Below are 23,142 nucleotides of genomic sequence, written 5' to 3' on the forward strand. Positions count from 1 at the left end.
TGCTCGAGGGCGCAATGATAAGCTGATTGGATCCTGAAAGCCGAAAAAATATTAAACGAATAGGGATAGCAGTTTGTCGTTACGTTTTAGTTTCATATGCTTTTCAGAAGGATTTACAAGCCATTGGAAAAGTATTGGAATCTTGAAGTTACATCACAAATAATATCATTAAATGAGATCAAATACACTATAATATGCAGGAATAAAAAATACGAGAGAAAATAGTGTATATCTTGGTGTGTACATAATTCATCTTATAGATAAATGTTTATATATATAAATAAATATATTTATATATATAGGGGTTTCTTTATCTTTCACCCGGACTGCATATAATTGATAGTTTTTTAAGGGCTTCCGATTTTTGTTTGCACACAATGTGGCGGCAAGTATCTATTTTCTTGGGGATCGCTTACACAAATAAAAACTTAAGTTTAATTGCCTGGTATCATATCCAGTTTTCTTTCCACAAATACGCATAATACATTTGGTAAGTCAACAAATGCACACAACATCTATAGATATTAAGTTTTTGAAACTTGTCAGGGGCTGCTGCGTATCTGTGTGCGAACTTAATCCTGCCCGACCTTCTCCTTCACCGCTTTCTCGTATTCCATAAACAAATCAGTCTGAGCAATTACAATTCAAATGTGCTTGCAGCTTTTAGCTGCCCCCTAACAACCTGCCGAACCAATTGGCATAAACCTCAAGCGACATATTTCCGCATACGGATAGGAGTGCTTTGCAAATGGTAACTAAAGTCGGCATGTGTATAACAAACCATCCTGTCTCTTCGACATGGACAGTATCTTGTCGGAATGACCATTTTTGATTAGGTGCAGCAATGGTGTCCATTCTTAACGTAGTAATTGTGCATTGCTACGGTGCCATTCTTGCTGTAGCTTCCGCTGCCATTGTACTGCATGTTGGACGTGGAACTTCCAGTTCCGGAGCCACCTATCGGATTGGGTGCTTCGTCGGTGCTGGTAGAGGCGTCGAAGGCATTGATGGGATTCTGGATGATTTTGCACGTGAATGGGCGATGGGGACCAGGTTCCTGCCGAGGAAAAACATGTCTAGCGTTTACTACATCTACAGATTGCCTTACGAAATTACCTTTGGTTGTATGGGAAAGCAGCACCACAAGATGAAAGCTATAAATGCCACCAAAGTGCCCACCAGCAATATGAAGTCCTCAATGGTCTGCACAAGGTATACAAGGTACAAGGTGTCAATGTCTTGTGATTGATGAGGATCGGCGGTATGAAGCTCACTTACCGGCTCCTCACCCAGCAGCACATGATTAATCAGATAGACAAAGTCATCAAAAGGTGTCATCGTAGCTATCCAGGTGCAGATTCAACGAACACGGCTTTTTCTTGCACTTCGTTGTGCGATTGGCGACTGCAACAGCTGCTAATTACGAACGCTGCTGCAAGCCGCACAACAGCATGGCGGTCCGGAGGATTACACTACAATTATCATGGCATGGCCCCTTAAATTTCGCTCGATTTTTGCACAGCTTTTCCGCTGTGTGACCAGGTGCGGCCAAATAAAAGAAACTCATTGTTGATTTCCTAACGCGAAACAAATAAGGCATGCCTGTCAAAAAAATATCGTAATAAAAGTTCGTCAAAATAGCAACATTACGTTAGGAAAAAAAACGGAACGGTGGAATTTAGTGGAGTTTATAATAGGCTTGCTTTCATGGGAGTACTACATAATAGAGAGGGAAAACAGAAAAGTAGAAGAGAAATTCTTTCCTTAAGTAACCATAATTTTCAAAAGTTGTCTTATGGTCCCACTGATGTAAGTATGCCAATTATTGAATATAAGAATATCCATAAAATAACTTACATATTGCATACATATGGAATCGATATTGAGGCATCGATGCAGTTTTGTAAGAGCGCTCATTTTATGTTTTCATTGCGGTATTTTCTTACTTTGGTCACATTCATTCAAACAGCTGATAGTATAAAAAAAAGAGAGCCATGTTTTAATTTGTTTTTCGTAAAAATAGTTCATTGCATTTTAAAAGTTAGCGCACCAGCTGAAATGGGCAAAATACGAAGTCGGGATCGAGATCAGGAACTGCATTCCTCCGGTGATGAAGGGGTAACCAAAGCAAGCGAAAGCATCTCATCCAGATCGAAGAAAACCAAGCGAAAGGATACAAGCTCTTCTTCCAGTTCATCGGAATCCTCCCCCGAAAACAAGAAAAATAATCGAATTAGCCGCTCTCCTGGCAGAAAGATGCCAAAGGTCGGCAGGAAATCCCCGGATCCACAGGAGAAACGCTCCAGACACACATCCAAGCCCTCTGATGACGTACAGGAACAGCGCTCTAAGTGGGACAGTCCAGAACGTAGCAGCTCCCACCGCAGCAGCGCAAGGCATCGCAGACACAGCCGGAGTCGCTCCAGGGATCGTGGCGAGCGGGACAGAGACAGGGAGCGGGATCGAGACCGTGAACGTAACAATCACATGCATCGCAGCGGACGTGACTGGGATCGCAGTAAGGAGCAGCGGACACGATCCCCAGGACCGCAGCAGAGTTTTCGCAGCAACGAACGCAAGGATCGCGAGCGGGAACGACAGCGGAGATCGCCAGAAAGAAGGCCAGTTCGGTAGGTCTTAAAATATATGTAAATACCAAGTTGGTTATATCATTACTAAACTTTATTTTCTTTCATTCCCAGACGCAGTCAAAGTCCACGCGATCGCTCCCATCGTGCATTTGGCCAAGGACGCCATAGACCTCAGCGCCGGGATAACCGCAACAGGAAAGAAGACGAGCAATACGAATGGGGCAAGCAAGGTAACGAAAAAACTAAAATCGAGGGCGAGGAGCCTGTGGATATAGAAAAGCCCAACTTTGGGCTAAGTGGCGCTCTTACCGAGGACACAAACAAGGTGAACGGCGTTGTGGTCAAATACTCAGAGCCACCAGAGGCCCGCAAACCGAAGCGGCGCTGGCGATTGTACCCGTTCAAGGGCGAAACGGCTTTGCCTACACTGCATATTCATCGACAGAGCTGCTTCCTGGTTGGACGAGATCGTAAGGTGGTTGACCTAGCAGTAGATCATCCCAGTTGCTCCAAACAACATGCCGCCCTGCAGTATCGACTAGTGCCCTTCGAGCGGGAGGATGGTAGTAACGGAAAAAGAGTTCGTTTGTACCTCATCGATCTGGAGTCGGCCAATGGCACATTTCTCAACAACAAGAAGATCGATGGCAGGAAATACTACGAGCTTATAGAGAAGGACGTGATTAAGTTCGGCTTTAGTTCGCGCGAATATGTGCTGTTGCACGAAAACAGCAAAGAAGACCAGGAGGACGACGATGTACATATCAAAGATGAACCGCAAGATGTGCCAGCTGAAGTGCACAATCCCTGAATAGCATTCGTGTCAGTTTGATTGTCTGTTTAATTTTTTAAGCTTCAAATTCAAGCCCCAAACCTTGGGCGACTAAAGATATGTAAAAAAAAAAAATTAAGAAGCAATGGTTTTTAAGTCATTGCCAACACAAAAATAAATTCCCCCTCAAAGTTTTTGTCTTGTTTCTGTAAAGAAATATGAGGTCAGACGAGAAGTGCTTACTAGGGTAATCTATGGCGACTAGGTCTACAGCGTTTCAGTTTTCAATTATTGGCTGTCACGATGAGATGGCAGTTGGCGATCTTGTGGCTTTTCTTTTTCGCTTCTGCGGAATCAGATATAAAGCGGCGACGTCAAATTGTGACACCTAAGCACTTAATGGAAACCCGTTTTCAACCCATCCAGCAAGGGAAGGTGATGGTCACCCCCCAGAACCTGAGAGAAGTGTCTGATCTGAGGGCCACGATCCACAAATCTGTCGATGAAGGAACTTATGTGGTGGCTTCTTCGCCTTCCCAGGTAAGTCAACTAAGCTATTGATTGCTATGTTGGTTAGAAACACAGAATTTAATAAAGATTAAATGTTGTTTATTTTAAAACCTATCTGAAAGCCATACATAGACATATTTGATGGTTACACATCCTGAAAATGACACTTAATTATGGTGAATTAATTCTATTATTGGTCAGTATTATTTTAAACTTAAGTTAATCACTATTTTATCCGTTAGAATGGTCAGCCAATTTAAGTACGCTGAATATATTCGTAGAAAAACTTAACTTTTCATAATTAATTGTATTTCAAAACTCCTGTTGACCTGTGCTAAGGTCTAAAAATTCGAATTAATATTTATCGTACGGATGTTATGGCTGGGTTTAATTTCTTAACAGAAATAAAATTTAAAAAAAACATACTTTTCAAAGCTTGAAATCGGGTTCAACAACATATTTGATAAATAAAATTTAATTTAATTGTCCACAGAATGCAATCAGAATTTACTTTTTAAATTTATCTGCGGTCTGCGGAAAGTATCTGTGCTATCCACATTAGTAATATGTTCATATCCACAAAACCCCAGGATTTTCTACCCCGATATGGTGGCGGTTGGCCGGCGCGTTTAACCTTACCACACCCCTGGATACCGCCAGCCTTTAACTTCTCCATATTTTGGCTGAGACTCGGCTAACAGACCTACAACTTAACGACATTTAGCTCGTAGTATAATCAGCATCAGCGATCGAAGAGATGCGGAAATCGCAGGGCCTTTGAACCGCGCCGCTTGAGGAACTGAAAGGAGTGAGATCAAATAGTAGCCTTGTAGATCTTGTGATTAATAAAACGAACGCCGAGCAGTACTTAGCAGATTCTCTAATTTTTATTGTTCTTCCAATCGACATCAAATCGTGGAGCTAATCGTGTGGAGAGTAAGTGGGATGTCATTGGAGGTAAACTACAGAACGTCTGTCTTTGTCATAAATTGATTTCAAACGTCCTTGTCCTGTACAAAATGCCATCTTAAACCACTAACTATACAATAAGATTTACCTCTATCTGTACTAAATCAAAAAAATCGCTGAAATATATATATATATATTTATACTATTGAATAGATGTGTCTTTCTAGGTATGGGATCACAAATCAAAATGAATGTCATATAAGTTATTTATGGCGACAATAACAATAGTGTATGTATGGTGTACAATAGGCCTTAAACTTGTCATCAGTATATATGTTTTAAATATCGTATTTAGTAGCTGAATACATATATTAGGCTTAGGCGCTATATAGTATATCAATATATAGCCATTGATTAAAAACACTTTTTTACGTGCAGCTTTATAAGTTTTGTTCCCTTTGCAATGAAAAACTAATGCCAAAGAATTTTCAATGACATGTTTAGAAATGAAATAAACTTAAGAATAAAGATTATCTCGACTATTTGGCTATTCAGCACTTTGATTTTTATTAAAGGCCGATCCCAGAAACTTTAATTTTACCTCTAGCTTTTTTTTAACGTAATTTACGGTCGGTTTTACTTCTGTCTCAATTCAAATAAAAAAAAAAATTAAATGGAAATTTTGACTAATGATAGAAATTAAACATTAACGTTGATGAAAATACTTATTGCCAACATTTGTATTTTCATTACCAAAAAGAAACGATATAGCCAAGTGCCACAAATATGACATACCAGGTTCTATGTTAATTTTAAAGGAAAACTCAATCTCTAATTTTAATAAAGTTATTTGTTGGTAAATCAATGCACTAATGCCCATATGCGAACAGGCGATTAGTAAACATTAAGTATATAAGCGCCACTTTCCTTTTACGCTAAGACTAATAGGTATAATATATAATATGTGAAATGTATAAATCTTTTTATATCAAAATCATTAACACTTTACACCTAAATCCAGTAAATACGGGATATTTTAACTTCAGAAATGAGTTCAAATGAGTGAAGTATTTTCGTTTTGAGTAATAAATTGCACTACTTTTAATGAAATATTAGGTACAACAATTAATCAAATTATAAAGCTAATCTAAAGATAACATTTTGTTTTTGCTCTATTTAAATGACAAAAAAATAATAAAAAAAAAGATATCGCAATGAACTTTTAACAGTCATGGTCTAACATGAATAACTGCGGAGAGCTTAATTAGTATGCAAGCATACGGACATAGAGGAGGCGGACTGGTGTAATTGATTAATATCAAATATAAACTACTGGGCTTCGAAAAATTAAAGTTAAATGCAATTAGATTGTTTTGATACATAGCTTGTACAGTAGTTAAAGTTTCTAGCTCTGCATGGGTTGGCTCTTACTAGGTATTAGTTCAGTTTAGCTTAAGTGATAAGGCAATCTATCTAAAAAATGTTCTAGCTGAAACAGCGGATCTACGGCACAACGTCTATGTGAAATTTTCTGCAGATGTTGGTTATGGCTCCAGGTCAGGTCACAGTCCGTCAACAATAGTTGGAGTTACGACTCACGATCATTATATGCTAACACAACGGGTGGCTGGTAGTATGCCCGCATGATGCTTAACAATTAAAAAGCAGTTCTAAATACACGGATGTAGAATGAGCTAAGCGGCAGGGCCATCTAAAGCGAATCCGATTGTCACTGCTGGTCGGATGGTGATGACGTGGATGTGGTTGTTACTTCTTGGCCACCCGGCTGGATATCTTTTTGCGACTGTTCCAGCTCCTGCTGGTGATGTTTGGGCCGCTGCTGATGGAGATGTTCGGAATGGGCGTGGGATCATACAGGGGGAGATCATATTTAGGTCTTATCTAACCTCATCAATATCCTCTCCGTCCGACGAGCTGCGTATGGTGTTGTATTGAGAGTTTCGGCTGCGCAGCATTCGCAAGAAGCTGCCCACTGCAAAGATAGTGCGACGATGACGATGGAATATACCCTGGTATAAGGCCTCTCGTAAAGTCTTCCTGTCTTCTACGTCCACCGATGACGTGATCGAAGTCTGATGCGGCAAACGTGCTGGGAATACACAAACAATAAAGAAAACACATTTTTATTCAGGGCCGTAAGCCCTGGTCAGAATTCGACCTACAATCAGTCAAGTATAATAATCAAAATGCGATAAGAATAGTTCTCCGAGGGGAATCGACCTGGTGGTCATACTGCAGGCGCACCATAAAAAAAGTTCTGCGACTGTAAGGTGCCTTAGCCATTTTAAAAATAAGAATGTCATGCGCAATTACGACTATCTTGTTTAGGCAATTTTTAAACTGGCAGTGACATCAATAACCGTAGTCCTTCAATCTGAATTTCTAATTAGCTTCTTCACACATCATTCGTACAGTGAAGTGATATGATGTATTTGTTGACACATTTTGTATTTGTTTGTAAAAGGTAGAAGGAAGCTTTTACGGCCTAATACGGTAAATACATTCGTAATCAGGACCAATAGCCAATTGACTTAATATAGCCATGCCCGTCAGTCTTTATGAATGGTTCGATCTTGGGAACTATAGGTAATAAAAAATTGCTATTTAGCATGCATATTCTAGAGATTCCACCGTAGCTCAAGCGGCCGGCTACGCCCACTCTTCCGCCCATAAGCCGCGAAAAACGTTTGCGTATGTCTAAAAGAACGCTGAGATCTCAGATCTCTATAAGTGATAGAATTTAGTTAGACATGAATATTCTAGAGATGCTGCGGAAATCTTTAGAGTCCATAATATTAAGGTTTTCACCTCACTGTTTTCACCGTCAGTTAGCAAAAGTCCCTTAAGAGAGTAACTGGTATCTGATGGTCACAGCTCTACACTATGGCTATTCTTCTTGTTATAAATATGTTAACATTGATTTACTGACAAAAGAAACTTAATAAGTCTTCAAAATGTAATGCGACCATTTTACTTTACAGTAACTGCTTGAGATTTTTATTTATTCAAGATTTATAAAATTAAGAGTTAGAGAGTTACTTAAAATCATTACTGTTATTTTCAGGCCAGTTAATTTTAAGCTGTAGGGTAAATTGCGGGCTTTCAAGCAAACAACGTTTTTATACCCGTTACTCGTAGATTAAGAGGGTATACTAGACTCGTTGAAAAGTATGTAACAGGTAGAAGGAAGCGTTTCCGACCCTATAATATTCTTGACCAGTATCAATAGCGAAGTCGATTAAGCCATGTCCATCTGTCCATCCGTGTGAACGCTGAGATCAAGCATGAAGATTCTTGAGGTCCATACGCAGCGCAATTTTTTTTTAGCATCCTGCCACGCCAACTCTAACGCCCACAAATCACGAAAAACCAAAATTGCTGAAATCTCACGAACTATTAATGCTAGAAATCAAAGAATGAAATTCAGTATGTATAATCTTGAGGTGCCAGCGCATCTTATGGTGGTACCATTATACGACCACACCTACTCATACGCCCAACAAGCTCGAAAGACGGTTTTCGCATTTTGTATAAAAGCTGATATCTCGGTAACTATAAGTGATAGAAAAGTATGTAGGTTTTTAAAATGCCCAAAATGCGAATCTATATTTTTTTTCTAGCCACGCCCACCATAACACCCACAATATCCGGAAAACCAAAAAAAAAAAAAAAAAAACTCAGGAAATATAAGAGCTAGAAAGTTGTGCTTAAGAATACGTACAAATTTAAGGCACGGGTTTTCAAACCGCGAAAAACTGTGGCGTCCATAATTTTTGTCAATATCTATCGATTTAGCACCGATTTTTCAAATCGGAACACTATTTTGCTATTTATGCAGAAATGTAGGTTATAAGGCCTCACATGGACTGTGACGTCACAATCAGTTATTCAACATGCTTTCTCTGACAATAGGTGGCGCTTTATAAATTTCCACTAGCCAAATTTATATTTTAAAATTGTGTAAAACGGGTATCTTAAAGTCGCGGCACACGACCATAGCGTTTCTCCTTGTTATAATTTAAAGTGATTTATTTTTTTGGGGTAAAGCACAATTATAATGAATTTTAAGTAATCACGACCTTTCTTTTATGAGCTTTAGGATGACTAATAAAATGTAGTCACCCATAGTTTATAAAAAGGATAAGAGCGAAACCTAATATTAATCAGTTTTGATCTTTCCTATAAAAACTATCGACTATCTCTTGTTTGTTAAGCGCCTCATTAAGGTTTTAATGATTTTTAAAGCTGCGATAAGCAAAAAAAACGAATGATTGCTTCGTTTAATCATATAATCAACAGATATACAAACCGGATATTGGTGACTTTGGCGATTTAAGTGAGAACTCGTCGATGTTCTTGCTGCCAAGATCTAGTTTAAGAACCTTCCTTGTCAGTTGCTGCGTTGCCGCTTCCATGTTGCTGGTTTTATCTATCTTGATATCCACGTTCCGCTGACTGACGGCGCTCTTGGTGACCGCCGCTTCCGACCCAGTCGTTTTTTCTTTTGTCGCAGCGATCCCTTTGGCCGCATCCGTCATGTTGTTATTGATGATGTTGCTTATGCTGTGACAGCTATTCTTTTCCTCTAACACCTGCTGACAATTTTCCTTATTTTCGTTTGGATTATACAGACGGCATTCACTGTCCTCCAGTGCCTCTTTTTTAGTCGTTGTTATTTTGGTGTTCTTATCAGTATGATTGTTATTGACCGCTGTTGCTTGTATAGCGCCAACCGATGGTGGAGACTCAGCGGTACCGCTTACGATACCACAGCTGTCGCCGCTCCCGCTTTTGCTGCTGATGTTTTCAACGACGTCGGCAGCGGCAGCACCAACAACCATTGTTCGAGAGCGTTATCTATGCTATTTTGTTATTTTGCTATTCGTTTTCGGGTTTTAATATTTTTACTTAGCATTTAAACTATTTCCGCTGACGTGCGCAAGCCTTTGCAATCTGTTCCGTTCTATTGTAAATTTCGTTATCGCTTTGAGTTTGTTCGATTCGATTTCATTTGATTCTATTCGATTCAATTGTCGATTGTTTTCCTATGCATTGAGTCTACGTGGCTTTCAGGTTAAGGTTCGGTGGTCTGGCTTCGTTGGGAATCAGTAGTTTGACAATGTCAAAGCTGGCGTTGTATAGAGCCACCTGTTGAGCGGAACAGTCGGTAAGCGTAATCTGGGGCAGCGTTAACTTTGCTAGTTGCCTACCGCTACTGTTGTCGCTGATGCTCAGGTTGCTTAGATTGTCAATGATCTCATAGACACGTCGTTGGTCCGAGGATGAAAATGTGGCTTCGCTCGTTAATGTGGCGAGTATGACTTTGGATGTGGCTTCTGAGTCTTCTCCGGCTACTGATCCTGTTGCGCCGTCCGATTCTGTAATTGAACAGCCTTGGGCATGATAATCACACATGCTAGTCAGCCGCTCAGCTGTATCCTCTACGAGGGCCTTATAAGGGTCCAAGTCCTCCTCCTTCAGCTCTTGCTTCTCTCGCTTCACCGATCTAATATTCACCGAAATTCCCGGGTCGCCCACCTTTTCCTTGGCCGCCTTGCGTCGCAAACCCTTGAGCAGAGATACTAGTCGACCAGTCAGCTTTATACCCGGACTCTCTCCGCGCTGTGCTACGTCCAAGAATAGACCAGGCACCGGCCTTGTTGCGTTACGCTTCTGCTGTCCAATCGATTGCAGGTATTTGATGTTGGCCTGCAACCCTCTCTCGTAATAACCGCTAGCCAGTTGCAAATAGCCGTATAAGTCCACTGGCAGTTGCTGTTGTGGGCTTTCCGCTGGGCACCTATTAATATTTAGATTATAATCAAGACGTCCACTGTAGCTGGTTTGGCTTTTGTATGCGCGGGCCACTGGCACCTCATCACTGCTGCTGGTTTGGCAGGTGCTTCTCCATGGAATCCGGTGCACCAGATGACGCAGCTGCTCACAGCTGTGGGCGGTTTTTATGCGACGCACTGCGTCGTTGTAGGTTTCGTCGGGTGGCTCACCTGAGCACACTGTCCGTCGACCTCGGGACGCATAGGTAGTATCGTCGGATCTGTAATTAGTGAATGCACAAATTAGTAAGGGGATGGTCATATGCAGTATGGGCAAAAAATAGAATGGAATTAAACAAAAAATTAATTACAATGGCAAATGCAAACACAAACGACAAACAAGAGAACAAACAAGCGACCTTCACCTCGTTGCCCATTCCCGCAGCCGGATCTCAGCCCGTATTGGGGTAATATAATTAAAACAAAAATTAATACTGCAGTCGGGGTTGCGACTATAAGATACCCGTTACCCTGTAAAACATTTTTAAAATAATTACTCTAACAGATGTAGACACCACCTATTGTAAGAGGCACGCTTAATAACTGCTAATATAAGTTTAAATATATATATCGTGAAATAATTATTTAGTTTAAACCAACATTGATGGATCGATATAGGTATTTACCACCAATTTTTAAAGTCAAACCTATTAATACAAGAGCAGCCTGTAAGCATCCGAGGGGGCGATGCCAGCTGTTTAAGAAACTTGCAGTATGCAAGTAAACAACTAATCCCAAAGTTTCCATCTCTTGCAGTTCTCAAGATAAAATCTACTTGGATATTGATTCCGATCAAGAAAGTATGAACTGTATAGGGTCGAAAACGCTTCCTACTCTACGAAAACGAGTATAAACATAACTAAAGGAAAAATGGCAGTCGTATTTTAGCTGTTTATTTTGTTACTTCAGATAGCGTTTTAATTTTTTGGGTACACAAAACTCAAAAAGGCGGGTTTACCTAGATTGCTATCTCAAACATAATTGGGTATTGTATATGATGGGTTCGCTCAATTAAGGTTTTCTTGAGATGACAATTCAATTTAAGCAAATAAATAATAAATCTTTTAATTTCTACGGGTTGGCGTTCCTTTTCTTTTGTACAAAATATAAGGTTTGTATAAAAAAAACAAGAGGAAACGCTATAGTCGAGTGCCGCGACTATAAGATACACGTTACGGTTTTACACAATTTTAAAAAATTCATTTTCTTAGTGGAAATTTCCCATGCGCCACCTATTGTCGGAGAAAGCATGTCGAGTAACTGATAGTGACGTCACTGCCCATGCGAGGCCCTATAACCGAAATTTCTTCATAAGTAGCGAAATAATGTTCCTCTTTGAAAAATCTTTGGTAAATCGATAGATATTAACAGAAATATGTTATACAATTCGCATTTGGAGCATCATAAAAACCTACATGTTTAATGCGAACTTTCTATCTCTTATAGTTACCAAGATATCAGGTTTTCTTGAAAATGCGAAAACCGTCTTTTGAGCTTGGTGGGCGTATGGGTGGGTGTGGCCAGATAATAGTACCACTAAAAGCTGCGCTGGCATCCAAAGTTTATACACACTGAATTTCATACTTTCTAGCTAGTTCCCGAGATTTCAGCGATTTTAGATTTTCGCGATTTGTGGGCGTTAGAGTGGGCGTAGCAGGATGCTAAACTTGCGCTGTCCCGGACCCCAAGAATCTTCATGCTTAATCTCAACTTTGTATCTGCTATAGTTCCTGAGATTTCAGCGTTCATACGGACGGACGGACGGACAGACGGACATGGCTCAATCGACTCGCTATTGATCCTGATCAAGAATATATATACTTTATATTGTCGGAAACGCTTCCTTCTATCTGTTACATACTTAAGTCGTAATTCCTTAATTCGCCACAATAGTTCTGTTAGTTTCGTCAGTTTTCTTCTATTTATAATAAAAATTAAAATTTAAATGACATTTAACATCCCTAATCGTTAAGACATATAACTAAGTCAATTCCAGCTTAACTAACTGATGATGACGTCAAAGTAAAAGTGTTAAAAACTCCTGCCATAACAATATGGCAGGTTATGGACAATAACCACTTGTAACCAAACCTTGGAAAGTAGTGCACATGAGTTGGCCACACATCCCGAAATTGCATGTATCCTGGTGCTAATAAGCTGGATACTCGAAATTTGTCCACCATTGCTCTCCTCCTGCGGCGGCGGTGGTCAGAAAATCCGGATCCATATCCAGATCCAAGCTGCTGCTGTTGGAGGTGCTGCTGCAACTTATAATCCCTATAGTGATTGGCCATTTCATGACGATAGCGCTCAGGCCGAAAGCACTTGGTATTATATTTCTTTTTCATGGTCAAACGGGGAGTAAACTGACGGCCACTGCCCAGTGGCATTCCTACTACGACCAGGCCAACGGAGGAGTACATGTCTCAGGAATCCGGGAAAGGACACAAAAGAGCGCTCAACCGGTTCGAGACCAACTTGCTCGTCGGAGACAACGAAGCGAACTACATTGGTTGACATTGATAGCTCCTCCTTACGCCCACTTTTATTGGTAAATGATGAACAAGGGATGGCACATCTAAGTTGCCCTCCGATAGGTGCTTGAAATTATGTACATTTATTGAACAACTAAACAATACAAATTCTGTTGGCAACAACAGTTTGTGGTTATTTGTTATCACGTCAGGTCGCGATTTGTTGTCGTTTGTTCGACATCACAGTGGGGTAGGATAAGCTAAGAAAGACTGTATTGTAAGATTGGTGAATCGAAGATTCTACTACCTTCTGACATTTTCTGGAGCTTACCCAATATTATAAAAACCTTACCGATTCTGGTGAATTTTGTTTGTCATAATACATTTAAAAGGCTTGACTTTTTGGAGTTCTTTGACTCTTTAGTTATTTACAACATCGAAACTAAAATGCTTATCTTACCTAACATGATGGTTTGAATTAAAGGATTCCACAAGTACACCCACCTACAGACTTCGGTTCATTTGCTATCGCGTTTCCCTACCTCACCCAACCAAGCAAAGCCGCTTTGGCTAAGTGGGCTCTCTCAATAGAAAAATTAGTAACATTCATGTCGTTAACCATTGTAACTGGTATATTTTCTGTGCCCACCTCTCACGACTAGCGAACTCGATCTAATTTACATTTTTCGCCTCACGATAAACAACGATAAAATGCTACCTACATAGAGCAAACAATGTTGTGGGACGTTAGTATCGTTGTGGGATAGGTCTAGAGGGTATACAATCTACAGCCTAGAACCTAGGGTCTCTGTGCACGTAGTCGACACCCTCCCGACGGCCACGCCCGTTATTATAATGTTGATAGATGTACCTACATATTGATAGTTTACTTTTTATCTATTCCAGAAAAGGCAAATGGTTCCCAGGTATAACAGAAATATGTATATGTACCGCGTGATATATAATATATTTTTAAATTTATTAATACTTTTTTAAGGTTATAAAAATTGAAAGTTCTTTAGACAAGCTTTGGAAGTTAAACGGCCGAGTACCTCGACTCTGACACCAGTCACTCATTACACGTTACCATCAATTCTATGTGAATATAGTACTCACTGCATATTACATATTACATAATGACGATGGATTACATTACTAACACCATATATTTGTAAGGCCATATATGTATATCTCAACCCTCATAACCTTTATATCATATTTATTACATTGCCCTTTGGGGCACGCCCACCCTAACGCCCACAAAACCCACAAAACCAAAATGCATCTAGAGGAAACGCTATAGTCGAGTGCCGCGACTATGAGATACCCGTTACCGTTTTCCACAATTTTAAAATATTCATTTTGGTAGTGAAAATTCCCCAAGCGCCACCTATTGTCGGAGAAAGCATGTTGAGTAATTGATGGTGACGTTACTACCCATGTGAGGCCTTATAACTTAAATTTCTTCATAAATAGCGAAATAATGTTCTGATTTGAAAAATCTTTGCTAAATCGATAGATATTGACAAAAATATGTTATACAAGGTCAACGAAAACATACACTATAATATTATGGACACCACAGTTTTCCGCGGTTTGTGGGCGTGGCCGGATGAAAACTATGTGCAAGTTCCAGTGGCATTTTTTAAATACGTATTCTTAAGCACAACTTTCTAGCTCTTATTGTTCCCGAGATTTTCGCATTTTTGGTTTTTCGGGTTTTGTGGGCATTAGAGTGGGCGTGGCTTGATCGGAAAAAACAATACGCATAAGGGGCATCATAAAAACGTTACTACCCATGTGAGGCCTTATAACTTAAATTTCTTCATAAATAGCGAAATAATGTTCTGATTTGAAAAATCTTTGCTAAATCGATAGATATTGACAAAAATATGTTATACAAGGTCAACGAAAACATACACTATAATATTATGGACACCACAGTTTTCCGCGGTTTGTGGGCGTGGCCGGATGAAAACTATGTGCAAGTTCCAGTGGCATTTTTTAAATACGTATTCTTAAGCACAACTTTCTAGCTCTTATTGTTCCCGAGATTTTCGCATTTTTGGTTTTTCGGGTTTTGTGGGCATTAGAGTGGGCGTGGCTTGATCGGAAAAAACAATACGCATAAGGGGCATCATAAAAACCTACATGCTTAATCCGAATTTTCTAACACTTATAATTACCGAGATATCATGTTTTCTTGAAACCGTCTTTTGAGCTTGGTGGGCGTATGCGTGGGTGTTGCCGGATAATAGTACCTCTTTAACCTCAAGACTCAAGAATCTTCATGCTTTATCTTAACTTTGTATCTGTTATAGTTCCTGAGATATCAGCGTTCATAATATTATATCATTATAATATTATGGCTGCCACAGTTTTCCGCGGTTAGTGTGCGGTATTGTGGGCGGGGACGGATGAAAGTTATCGCCAAGCTGCAGAGGCATCTCTAAACGAGGATACCTAAGCCTAACTTTTTATCCTTTATAGTTCCCGAGATTTTCGCATTTTTGGTTTTCCGCGTTTTTTGCGGCTAGAGTGGGCATGGACAGATGGTGTTCAAATAATACGCATTTGTGGCGTCATTAGAAACTAAATGCTTAATCCCAACTTTCTATCACGTAGTTACCGAAATATCAGCCTTTCTACCGTCTTTCGAGCTTGATGGGTGTAAGAGAGGACGTGGCCAAATAATGGTACCATCATAAAATGCGTTGGCTTCTCAAGATTATACATATATAGAGATTTCAGCGGTTTCAGTTTTACGTGATTTATGGATCAGCAGAATGCTGAAATAAACTTGCGCTGCGTAGGGACCTCAAGAATCTGCCTGTTTATAGTTTCTGAGTTCTCAGCGTTCGTAAGGACAGACGGACGGACATGGCTTAATCGATTTCGCTATTGATTCTGATTAAGAATATATCCACTTGATAGGGTCGGAAACGCTGCCTTCTACCTGTTACATACTTTTCAACGAATCTAATATACCCTTTTACTCTACGAGTAACGTGAAATAGGTCGAAAATGCTTTCTTCACTACTTAGCTAACCTTTTGACTGAAATTTAAATTTGTAAGGATATAAAATTAGTTTTAACGGATTTTTGCTTTGCTGACAGTCAAACACAAGTCAACTACTATTGCAAACGTTTAGAAATAAATGGCGCTACAAATAATTGGCGTCTTTATATGCGGCATATGAGAAATCGCACTAAAGCAAAAGAAAGACGCCAGAAGTGCTTGTGCGGCTCTTAAAAGTAGGCAATGTCGTGGGACAGAATGGAAAAAGAAAGGTAAAATGACACATAAGTATGAGTTTTAAACCATGCACAATTAGAACCGAGGCAACAGCTATGTGTGGATGACTGCGTACTTATGTGTGTGAAAGTGATACACATACACGCAGTATCTGCTCCACTTTGAAACACAAAAGCGCGTCCGTGTGACACACTTATTTCTCCTTATCACAAACACACACACAAAGGGTGTAAGAAAGAGAACCGCGCACGTACGCTTTTCTTTTCTATTGTGTTGTCGGTAAATAAACCATCAGATCAACAAAAAAAGGCTATATGGCCAATTAACAACAAAAAACAGGACCTACAGTTTTTGCTATTCGCCATTTAATAATTAATTAAACAGAAAGTCCGAAAAGAGATTATTAAAATAATGCTTATTGATTGCGATTGTAGTTGCTTACCCTAAATATACCGCTAGAGCCCCCAACAACAACTGGTGGTCACTCTTGCTCCTGCGTTTGTGTAGATCTCATGGAACGCTTTAATGTGTGTGCGCGACGAACTCCGTGTTGCACTTGTTTTTTGGTTTCGTACATTATTCAATTGCACTTCATCTTAGCATTATGGCGAATTTTCTTCGTTTTACCTGTAGGATACCAAATGCGTTTGGTTTCAATTGATTGCCACGCTTGATTGTTTAACGTTTGTTTTAAAATCTTTTGGCCCTTGGCTAATGTGACCACAGGATGCCACTTGAAATATACCAAAAATACTAATTCCTTCATTCAATATTGCATTAAGATAAGACATCTAAGAGTGACATGAAAATCGGCCTTAGAACTGTGGAACCCCTTATTATTTAAAATTTTGGACCTAATACCGTGGCCATTTTTAAACTATGTTAATATTTTAATATTTGAGGTATATATATATATCCCTCTCAGGGCATATATAATTAATGATAAAAATATCATATTTTTAATAGAAATCATAAATACCGACCATTCACGTTTAAAGCCGCGTTCAAAATATAAAACTAATTTCCATTAAAATGGTGTAAACATTCAAACGATAACTGGGCAAATCAAATGAGAACTTAGATCCCTGACCATTATTTTTGTTGAAACTACATTTTTTCAGCTATCAATCATTATAATTCACCTTCAATAACCTTAACATTTAAATAATTAAAGAATACGTAGGACATTTTTCGGCAATCAATGTCCAATGTGCTTATATGTTGTATTTTTCTGGTAACTAGAAGTTCTTAGTATATTTTGGTATTTTAATAGTCGCCCCGCATTTTGATTATCGATGAAAATATCGAAGTTTTTAGCAATCGTTGTCGGTGTTGAAGCATTTGCATTAGAATTCTTAATAATTTTTTTTTTAAAGCGGTTTTTAAACGTGACCTCGGGTGATTGCTACGCGAGTCCCGCACTGAGGATTGCACCTGTAGAAAAAGAGAATTCTGGTCTAAGGTGTAGAGCGAGAGGGATAACAACAGAGGGATCGTAAAACGCCGGTACGTCGCCGGGGAAAAGCAACAAACATAGCAAACAAGAAGCAATAACAATGTCGTCGGCTAGGGACCTCATTAAAATAGACATAGTAAGTAAAAAAAGGAATTTAACTGGACAATACCAGTATACGTTTATCTAATAATCAGGAATGGGGCATGGAGCGCCTGGTGCGGGCCCAACAAGTGGTAGAGTTGCGGCCCTATGACATAGAGTCTTGGAGCGTAATGATTCGCGAGGCACAAACCCGTCCCATTCACGAGGTGCGCAGTCTCTATGAATCTCTGGTTAACGTCTTTCCAACGACCGCCCGTTACTGGAAGCTTTACATTGAGATGGAGATGCGCAGCCGGTACTACGAACGCGTAGAGAAACTCTTCCAACGTTGCCTAGTCAAGATCCTGAACATTGACCTCTGGAAGCTCTATTTAACATACGTAAAGGAAACTAAGTCAGGACTTAGCACACACAAGTGAGTAGCTGACCATTCTGCCCATTCGAAAACAACAACAACATTTTATTCAGTTAAAGAAGTACATCGGATTATGTACACAAGGCTTTGCACTGTAAAACCGCTTTTATAGCCAGCTCTTTTTCATACCAACTACGTATTTTTAAATTTAAGATAAAAACCAACATGAATGTTTTAATGTTTACAACAATTACTAGAGTGCCGCAACTATCAAATACCCGTTGTTACAGTTAACTAACTTACATCATCTATTGATAGAACCATATCAGGCATGTGTATTAACTTACTCTCGAGTAACGGGAACAATAATACGTTTTTGTTTCATCATAATCACGCATTTAATTAAAAACCCGAGAAACTAAACTAGTGCAATCTGAAATATATCTACAGTTAAAATAATTACTTAATATAAAGAAAATCACATACAATTAAAACATAACAATGATTCCAAAAAGTGTCTGCGTTTAAATAAATACTTAATATGCTGAAAATCACCTACATTTATAACACGGCGTACTTATAATTTATTTTTCCAGAGAAAAAATGGCTCAGGCTTATGATTTTGCGCTGGAAAAGATCGGCATGGATCTGCACTCGTTCAGCATCTGGCAGGATTACATTTACTTCCTGCGTGGCGTTGAAGCCGTCGGTAACTATGCAGAAAACCAGAAAATCACCGCTGTACGCCGCGTCTACCAGAAAGCGGTAGTCACCCCTATCGTTGGCATTGAACAGCTGTGGAAGGATTACATCGCTTTCGAACAAAACATCAATCCGATTATATCGGAGAAGATGAGTCTGGAGAGATCCAAGTCAGTTTTAAATGCAACTTCTGCTTTTATTTTTTCTGAAGTTCCACATTTTTAACTAGAGACTACATGAACGCCCGCCGCGTGGCCAAGGAGTTGGAATACCACACAAAGGGCCTCAATCGCAATTTGCCTGCCGTCCCACCCACGCTCACCAAGGAGGAAGTGAAGCAGGTGGAGCTGTGGAAGCGCTTTATCACGTACGAAAAGTCTAATCCGTTGCGCACCGAAGACACAGCTCTAGTCACCCGTCGAGTTATGTTCGCCACAGAACAATGTTTGCTGGTGCTCACCCACCACCCTGCTGTGTGGCACCAGGCATCCCAATTCCTGGATACCAGTGCTCGCGTGCTCACCGAGAAAGGCGTGCGTACTATTGTTGAAAGTCACATCATCCTTTCATTGCTTTCCTATAGTCAACCAAATAGAATGGATTTTGTCCTTTGCTCGATGGCGGGCAAAAGTCAAGATCAAAAACAAAATCAAAAAATGTCTCTTGTTCGCTTAGAAGTGTCGCCTCTCGGGTAATGGAGTACGTGGTGACGAACCTTTTCCGCTGCTTGCCCCGTTGTCCTTGGCCAGGCCGCACGCGTTTTACTCATTTGAACTAAGCCCAGATTTGGGTACTGCCCTTTCTAATTGCTTATTCCTACGTTGCAGGACGTTCAGGCGGCAAAGATATTTGCGGACGAGTGCGCCAATATACTAGAACGCTCAATAAACGGCGTACTGAACCGGAATGCTTTGCTCTATTTTGCCTATGCAGACTTTGAGGAGGGACGGTTGAAGTACGAGAAAGTGCACTCCATGTACAATAAGCTCTTACAGTTGGCTGACATTGATCCCACACTGGTAAGACCACACATTTTAAAACTGTATGAACAGAAGCTTTTATTTGAATTACTTTAGGTCTATGTCCAGTACATGAAGTTCGCTCGCCGTGCGGAGGGCATAAAGTCGGCTCGTGGCATCTTCAAAAAGGCGCGTGAAGACGTTCGGTCGCGCTATCACATTTTTGTGGCAGCCGCTCTGATGGAGTACTATTGTTCGAAAGACAAGGAAATCGCCTTCCGCATTTTCGAGTTGGGACTAAAAAGATTTGGAGGCAGTCCAGAGTACGTGATGTGCTACATTGACTACCTTTCCCATCTGAACGAAGATAACAATACGAGAGTCCTATTCGAACGCGTGCTCAGCTCGGGCGGTTTGTCGCCGCATAAAAGCGTGGAAGTATGGAATCGCTTTCTGGAATTTGAATCCAACATCGGAGATCTTTCCAGCATCGTCAAGGTTGAACGTCGCCGCAGTGCCGTATTTGAAAACGTGAGTACTTTGACTGCTTAATTTTAGATAGATCTTAAAATGTATGACCTTAAACTTTTGAATAAAGCTTAAAGAGTATGAGGGCAAAGAGACTGCTCAACTGGTAGACCGCTACAAGTTCCTGGACCTCTACCCTTGCACCAGTACAGAGCTTAAGTCTATAGGATATGCCGAGGTATGTAGCTGAAACTGAAACTTTTTTATACTTTATTTTTTTTTAATATTGGTTTATAAACTTATAATCTGTATAGTTGTGTCCCCTTGTATTTGACTGACAAAGGGTCATTGTAAGAGGGGTTCCCAGGCAATGCAAAAACTCACGTTTATTTATATATATAATACACATATGTAAATGGCATCCCGTGTTACATAGCGACGTGCGTGTTCTCTCGCTTGCCGAAGTCGACTGTCTCTGCCCTCTTTCCGCTCTCGTTCTCGCGATCCCACGCATCGTCCCAAAGTCCGAGAGCAGTCAGCTGATCGATCCCAGCTTCCGGCTTCCAGCACACTGGGACAAGCAGTTAACTTAAACGTTAGAAACAAACATAAGTAATTTTAAACGTTAGAAACTTATTACATCAAGCTATGTGACGAAAAAACTTACGTTTGTTTGGGTAAACAAATATTTAATTGTACTTCATTTAAGATGCTTCGAAAAAAAATGCTTAAACTAGTTCCTCCGAAAATTAAAAACAAGTTTATACCAAATTATTATTCGCATGGTAAAAATTTAGTGCAGGTGTTGTCTCTACTTACTCTTCGCTCCCACATCGAAATAGAAAGAGTAAGATACCTTTTATCTGTTGATCTAAGCGAGATGCATATAGTTCATAAATATTTTTTAAGTTTTGTTTAGTTTGGGAAATTTCTTACTACTAGATAGGCTAAATCCTTCCGCTATTAATTACACCCAAACTTGTAATCGTCCTGTATGTTGTTTTTTTTGTTCTTAATTAAAAAAAAAACTTAAAACAAACTTAAAAAGTTTTAACCTATTAAAGTTCTTACGCTTTTGCTAGTTTTTATATTCGATTATATTTTTATTGGTAAGGTAGAGCCAAAAGATTCGCTATCACTTAAGAATAATTCTATTATTATATAATTATCACTAATGGAGATAGCATATTGAAGAGCACGCCCTAGAACTCAATTGTTGTCTCTTCCCAGGAAACAATAGAAGTGCTGTAAGTGACAGAATCTGTCTGAACTGTCCTGTCCTGTTGATAAAGCATTTATTTTGTTTATTTACATTTGGTAACGACCCTTTCTCTACACTTTTAAATAATTCAATGCGTTTCGTCTTTGGTGGTTTCCATTCATAATACTAAAAGGCTATTAATTCTGAGGATTAGAAGACATATTATTTAATAGGCTTATTAATTCCTTAAAATATTTAAAAATTGCTTGATAAATCTCAAACTAAATGAAACCCTAAAGTGCAACCTGGAGAAGACAATATTTAATATATTAAATTAATTGAAATTTTGATAATCTAATTTTTTTAATTTCGCTTCTTCAATTTTTATATACAATTGTCGAAAAACACTAAGCATTCCACTAAAACAAATAGCTTTTCTAATAATATCGTATATAGGTTTCTTAGGTTGTAAATTCTGTTTTACGAGTATTATTCTTAAAAGTATATGTTTAATTAAAATACAATACAATTGAAAGCCGGCTTGGCGAATTTAAAAATGAAAACTTTATTTTTTGATATCAAAGTATCAAATAAAATTATTTATAAATAAATAATATTCGGATTGGAAGTTTTTTTTACCAATATTAAAAGTTTTTTTTCAATATTAAAGACGTTTAGATTGTTAAATTGAATAAGCGTGCCATAGTACGTATGAGTTATCAGTTATCATTAACGAGATTGCTCAATGTAGTAATTTAAAAAATGAATATATTAAATATATTTATATTTATGCAGAATGTGGGCATCATCCTGAATAAGGTGGGTGGTGGAGTTCAAAGCCAGAACACCGGAGAGGTTGAGGCGGACAGCGAGGCAGTGCCACCCCTTCCACGACCGGATTTCTCACAGATGATTCCATTCAAGCCACGTCCATGCGCTTATCCTGGCGCTCATCCACTCGCTGGTGGTGTATTTCCGCAACCGCCAGCTTTGGCGGCGTTGTGCGCCACCCTCCCGCCACCAAACTCCTTCCGTGGTCCCTTCGTCAGCGTGGAGTTGCTTTTTGACATCTTTATGAGGCTCAATCTGCCTGACTGTGAGGGTCCTTCAATTTTAATTGCTTTATTTATATTTACTATCATGTTCTCCTTCTTTAGCTGCACCACAACCGAATGGAGACAACGAATTGTCGCCAAAGATTTTTGATTTGGCCAAGTCGGTGCACTGGATTGTGGACACAAGTACGTACACGGGCGTGCAGCACAGTGTTACAGCTATTCCACCACGCCGACGGCGTCTATTGCCTGGTGGCGATGACAGCGATGACGAGCTGCAGACTGCCGTACCACCCACCCACGATATTTATCGGTTACGGCAGCTGAAGCGCTTTGCCAAGTCCAATTGAGAACAGCTCAGCTCAGAGATCAGATCAACAGGCAGATTTCCAATCATCTTTTAAAAAAATAATGCATTTACAACAAATACACGAAAAAAAACAGCAGAGGATTTTTTTTGCTGGAGGATTTATGGGA

The 23,142-nt window shown here is 39.6% G+C and overlaps 6 protein-coding genes across 14 annotated transcripts; 3 read left to right on the forward strand and 3 right to left on the reverse strand.

Annotated features, from left to right (window-relative positions):
- Positions 1-66: 66 nt before the first annotated feature.
- On the reverse strand, positions 67-1,544 carry LOC108102418. The gene is made up of 3 exons (XM_017207390.1): positions 1,279-1,544; positions 1,117-1,203; positions 67-1,057 (listed from the first exon to the last, which is right to left on the reverse strand). The coding sequence occupies exons 1-3, from the start codon at positions 1,336-1,338 to the stop codon at positions 833-835; spliced, it is 372 nt and encodes a 123-aa protein (XP_017062879.1). The 5' UTR covers positions 1,339-1,544; the 3' UTR covers positions 67-832.
- Positions 1,545-1,703: 159 nt separating this feature from the next.
- Positions 1,704-3,557, forward strand: LOC108102406 (FHA domain-containing protein DDL). Of its 2 annotated transcripts, XM_017207362.2 has the most exons (3): positions 1,704-1,809; positions 2,024-2,630; positions 2,703-3,557. In XM_017207362.2, the coding sequence occupies exons 2-3, from the start codon at positions 2,059-2,061 to the stop codon at positions 3,400-3,402; spliced, it is 1,272 nt and encodes a 423-aa protein (XP_017062851.1). In that variant the 5' UTR covers positions 1,704-1,809; positions 2,024-2,058; the 3' UTR covers positions 3,403-3,557. The 2 variants fall into 2 exon arrangements, with proteins under 2 accessions (XP_017062851.1, XP_017062850.1); XM_017207361.2 differs by lacking the exon at positions 1,704-1,809 and having other exon boundaries at positions 1,947-2,630.
- Positions 3,558-3,666: 109 nt separating this feature from the next.
- Positions 3,667-4,740, forward strand: LOC108102408. Of its 2 annotated transcripts, none has more exons than XM_017207368.2 (2): positions 3,667-3,903; positions 4,464-4,740. In XM_017207368.2, exons 1-2 carry the CDS (start codon positions 3,667-3,669, stop codon positions 4,569-4,571), a joined length of 345 nt encoding a protein of 114 aa, XP_017062857.1. In that variant the 3' UTR covers positions 4,572-4,740. The 2 variants fall into 2 exon arrangements, with proteins under 2 accessions (XP_017062857.1, XP_017062858.1); XM_017207369.2 differs by having other exon boundaries at positions 4,367-4,471.
- Positions 3,951-9,655, reverse strand: LOC108102407. Of its 4 annotated transcripts, none has more exons than XM_017207366.2 (3): positions 9,113-9,655; positions 6,690-6,892; positions 3,951-4,672 (listed from the first exon to the last, which is right to left on the reverse strand). In XM_017207366.2, exons 1-3 carry the CDS (start codon positions 9,642-9,644, stop codon positions 4,616-4,618), a joined length of 792 nt encoding a protein of 263 aa, XP_017062855.1. In that variant the 5' UTR covers positions 9,645-9,655; the 3' UTR covers positions 3,951-4,615. The 4 variants fall into 4 exon arrangements, with proteins under 4 accessions (XP_017062855.1, XP_017062856.1, XP_017062854.1 ...); XM_017207365.2 differs by lacking the exon at positions 3,951-4,672 and adding an exon at positions 4,739-6,619; XM_017207364.2 differs by lacking the exon at positions 3,951-4,672 and adding an exon at positions 4,739-6,622.
- A 203-nt stretch (positions 9,656-9,858) lies between these two features.
- Positions 9,859-17,098, reverse strand: LOC108102404. 4 transcript variants are annotated; one of them, XR_001772168.2, is made up of 3 exons: positions 16,995-17,090; positions 16,810-16,922; positions 10,751-10,858 (listed from the first exon to the last, which is right to left on the reverse strand). XR_001772168.2 is itself a non-coding variant. In XM_017207360.2 (2 exons), the coding sequence occupies exons 1-2, from the start codon at positions 13,058-13,060 to the stop codon at positions 9,862-9,864; spliced, it is 1,329 nt and encodes a 442-aa protein (XP_017062849.1). In that variant the 3' UTR covers positions 9,859-9,861. The 4 variants fall into 4 exon arrangements, 1 of the variants encoding a protein (XP_017062849.1); XM_017207360.2 differs by lacking the exons at positions 16,810-16,922; positions 16,995-17,090 and adding an exon at positions 12,729-13,060 and having other exon boundaries at positions 9,859-10,858; XR_001772167.1 differs by having other exon boundaries at positions 16,810-17,098.
- A 584-nt stretch (positions 17,099-17,682) lies between these two features.
- On the forward strand, positions 17,683-23,108 carry LOC108102414 (protein suppressor of forked). The gene is made up of 9 exons (XM_017207380.2): positions 17,683-17,959; positions 18,018-18,340; positions 18,877-19,152; positions 19,212-19,515; positions 19,810-20,001; positions 20,059-20,472; positions 20,540-20,647; positions 22,406-22,706; positions 22,768-23,108. Exons 1-9 carry the CDS (start codon positions 17,924-17,926, stop codon positions 23,013-23,015), a joined length of 2,202 nt encoding a protein of 733 aa, XP_017062869.1. The 5' UTR covers positions 17,683-17,923; the 3' UTR covers positions 23,016-23,108.
- Positions 23,109-23,142: the final 34 nt, after the last annotated feature.

The sequence above is a fragment of the Drosophila eugracilis genome, unplaced genomic scaffold (genome assembly GCF_018153835.1).
Source record: "Drosophila eugracilis isolate 14026-0451.02 unplaced genomic scaffold, ASM1815383v1 contig_1963, whole genome shotgun sequence".
Classification (NCBI taxonomy): Eukaryota; Metazoa; Arthropoda; class Insecta; order Diptera; family Drosophilidae; genus Drosophila; species Drosophila eugracilis.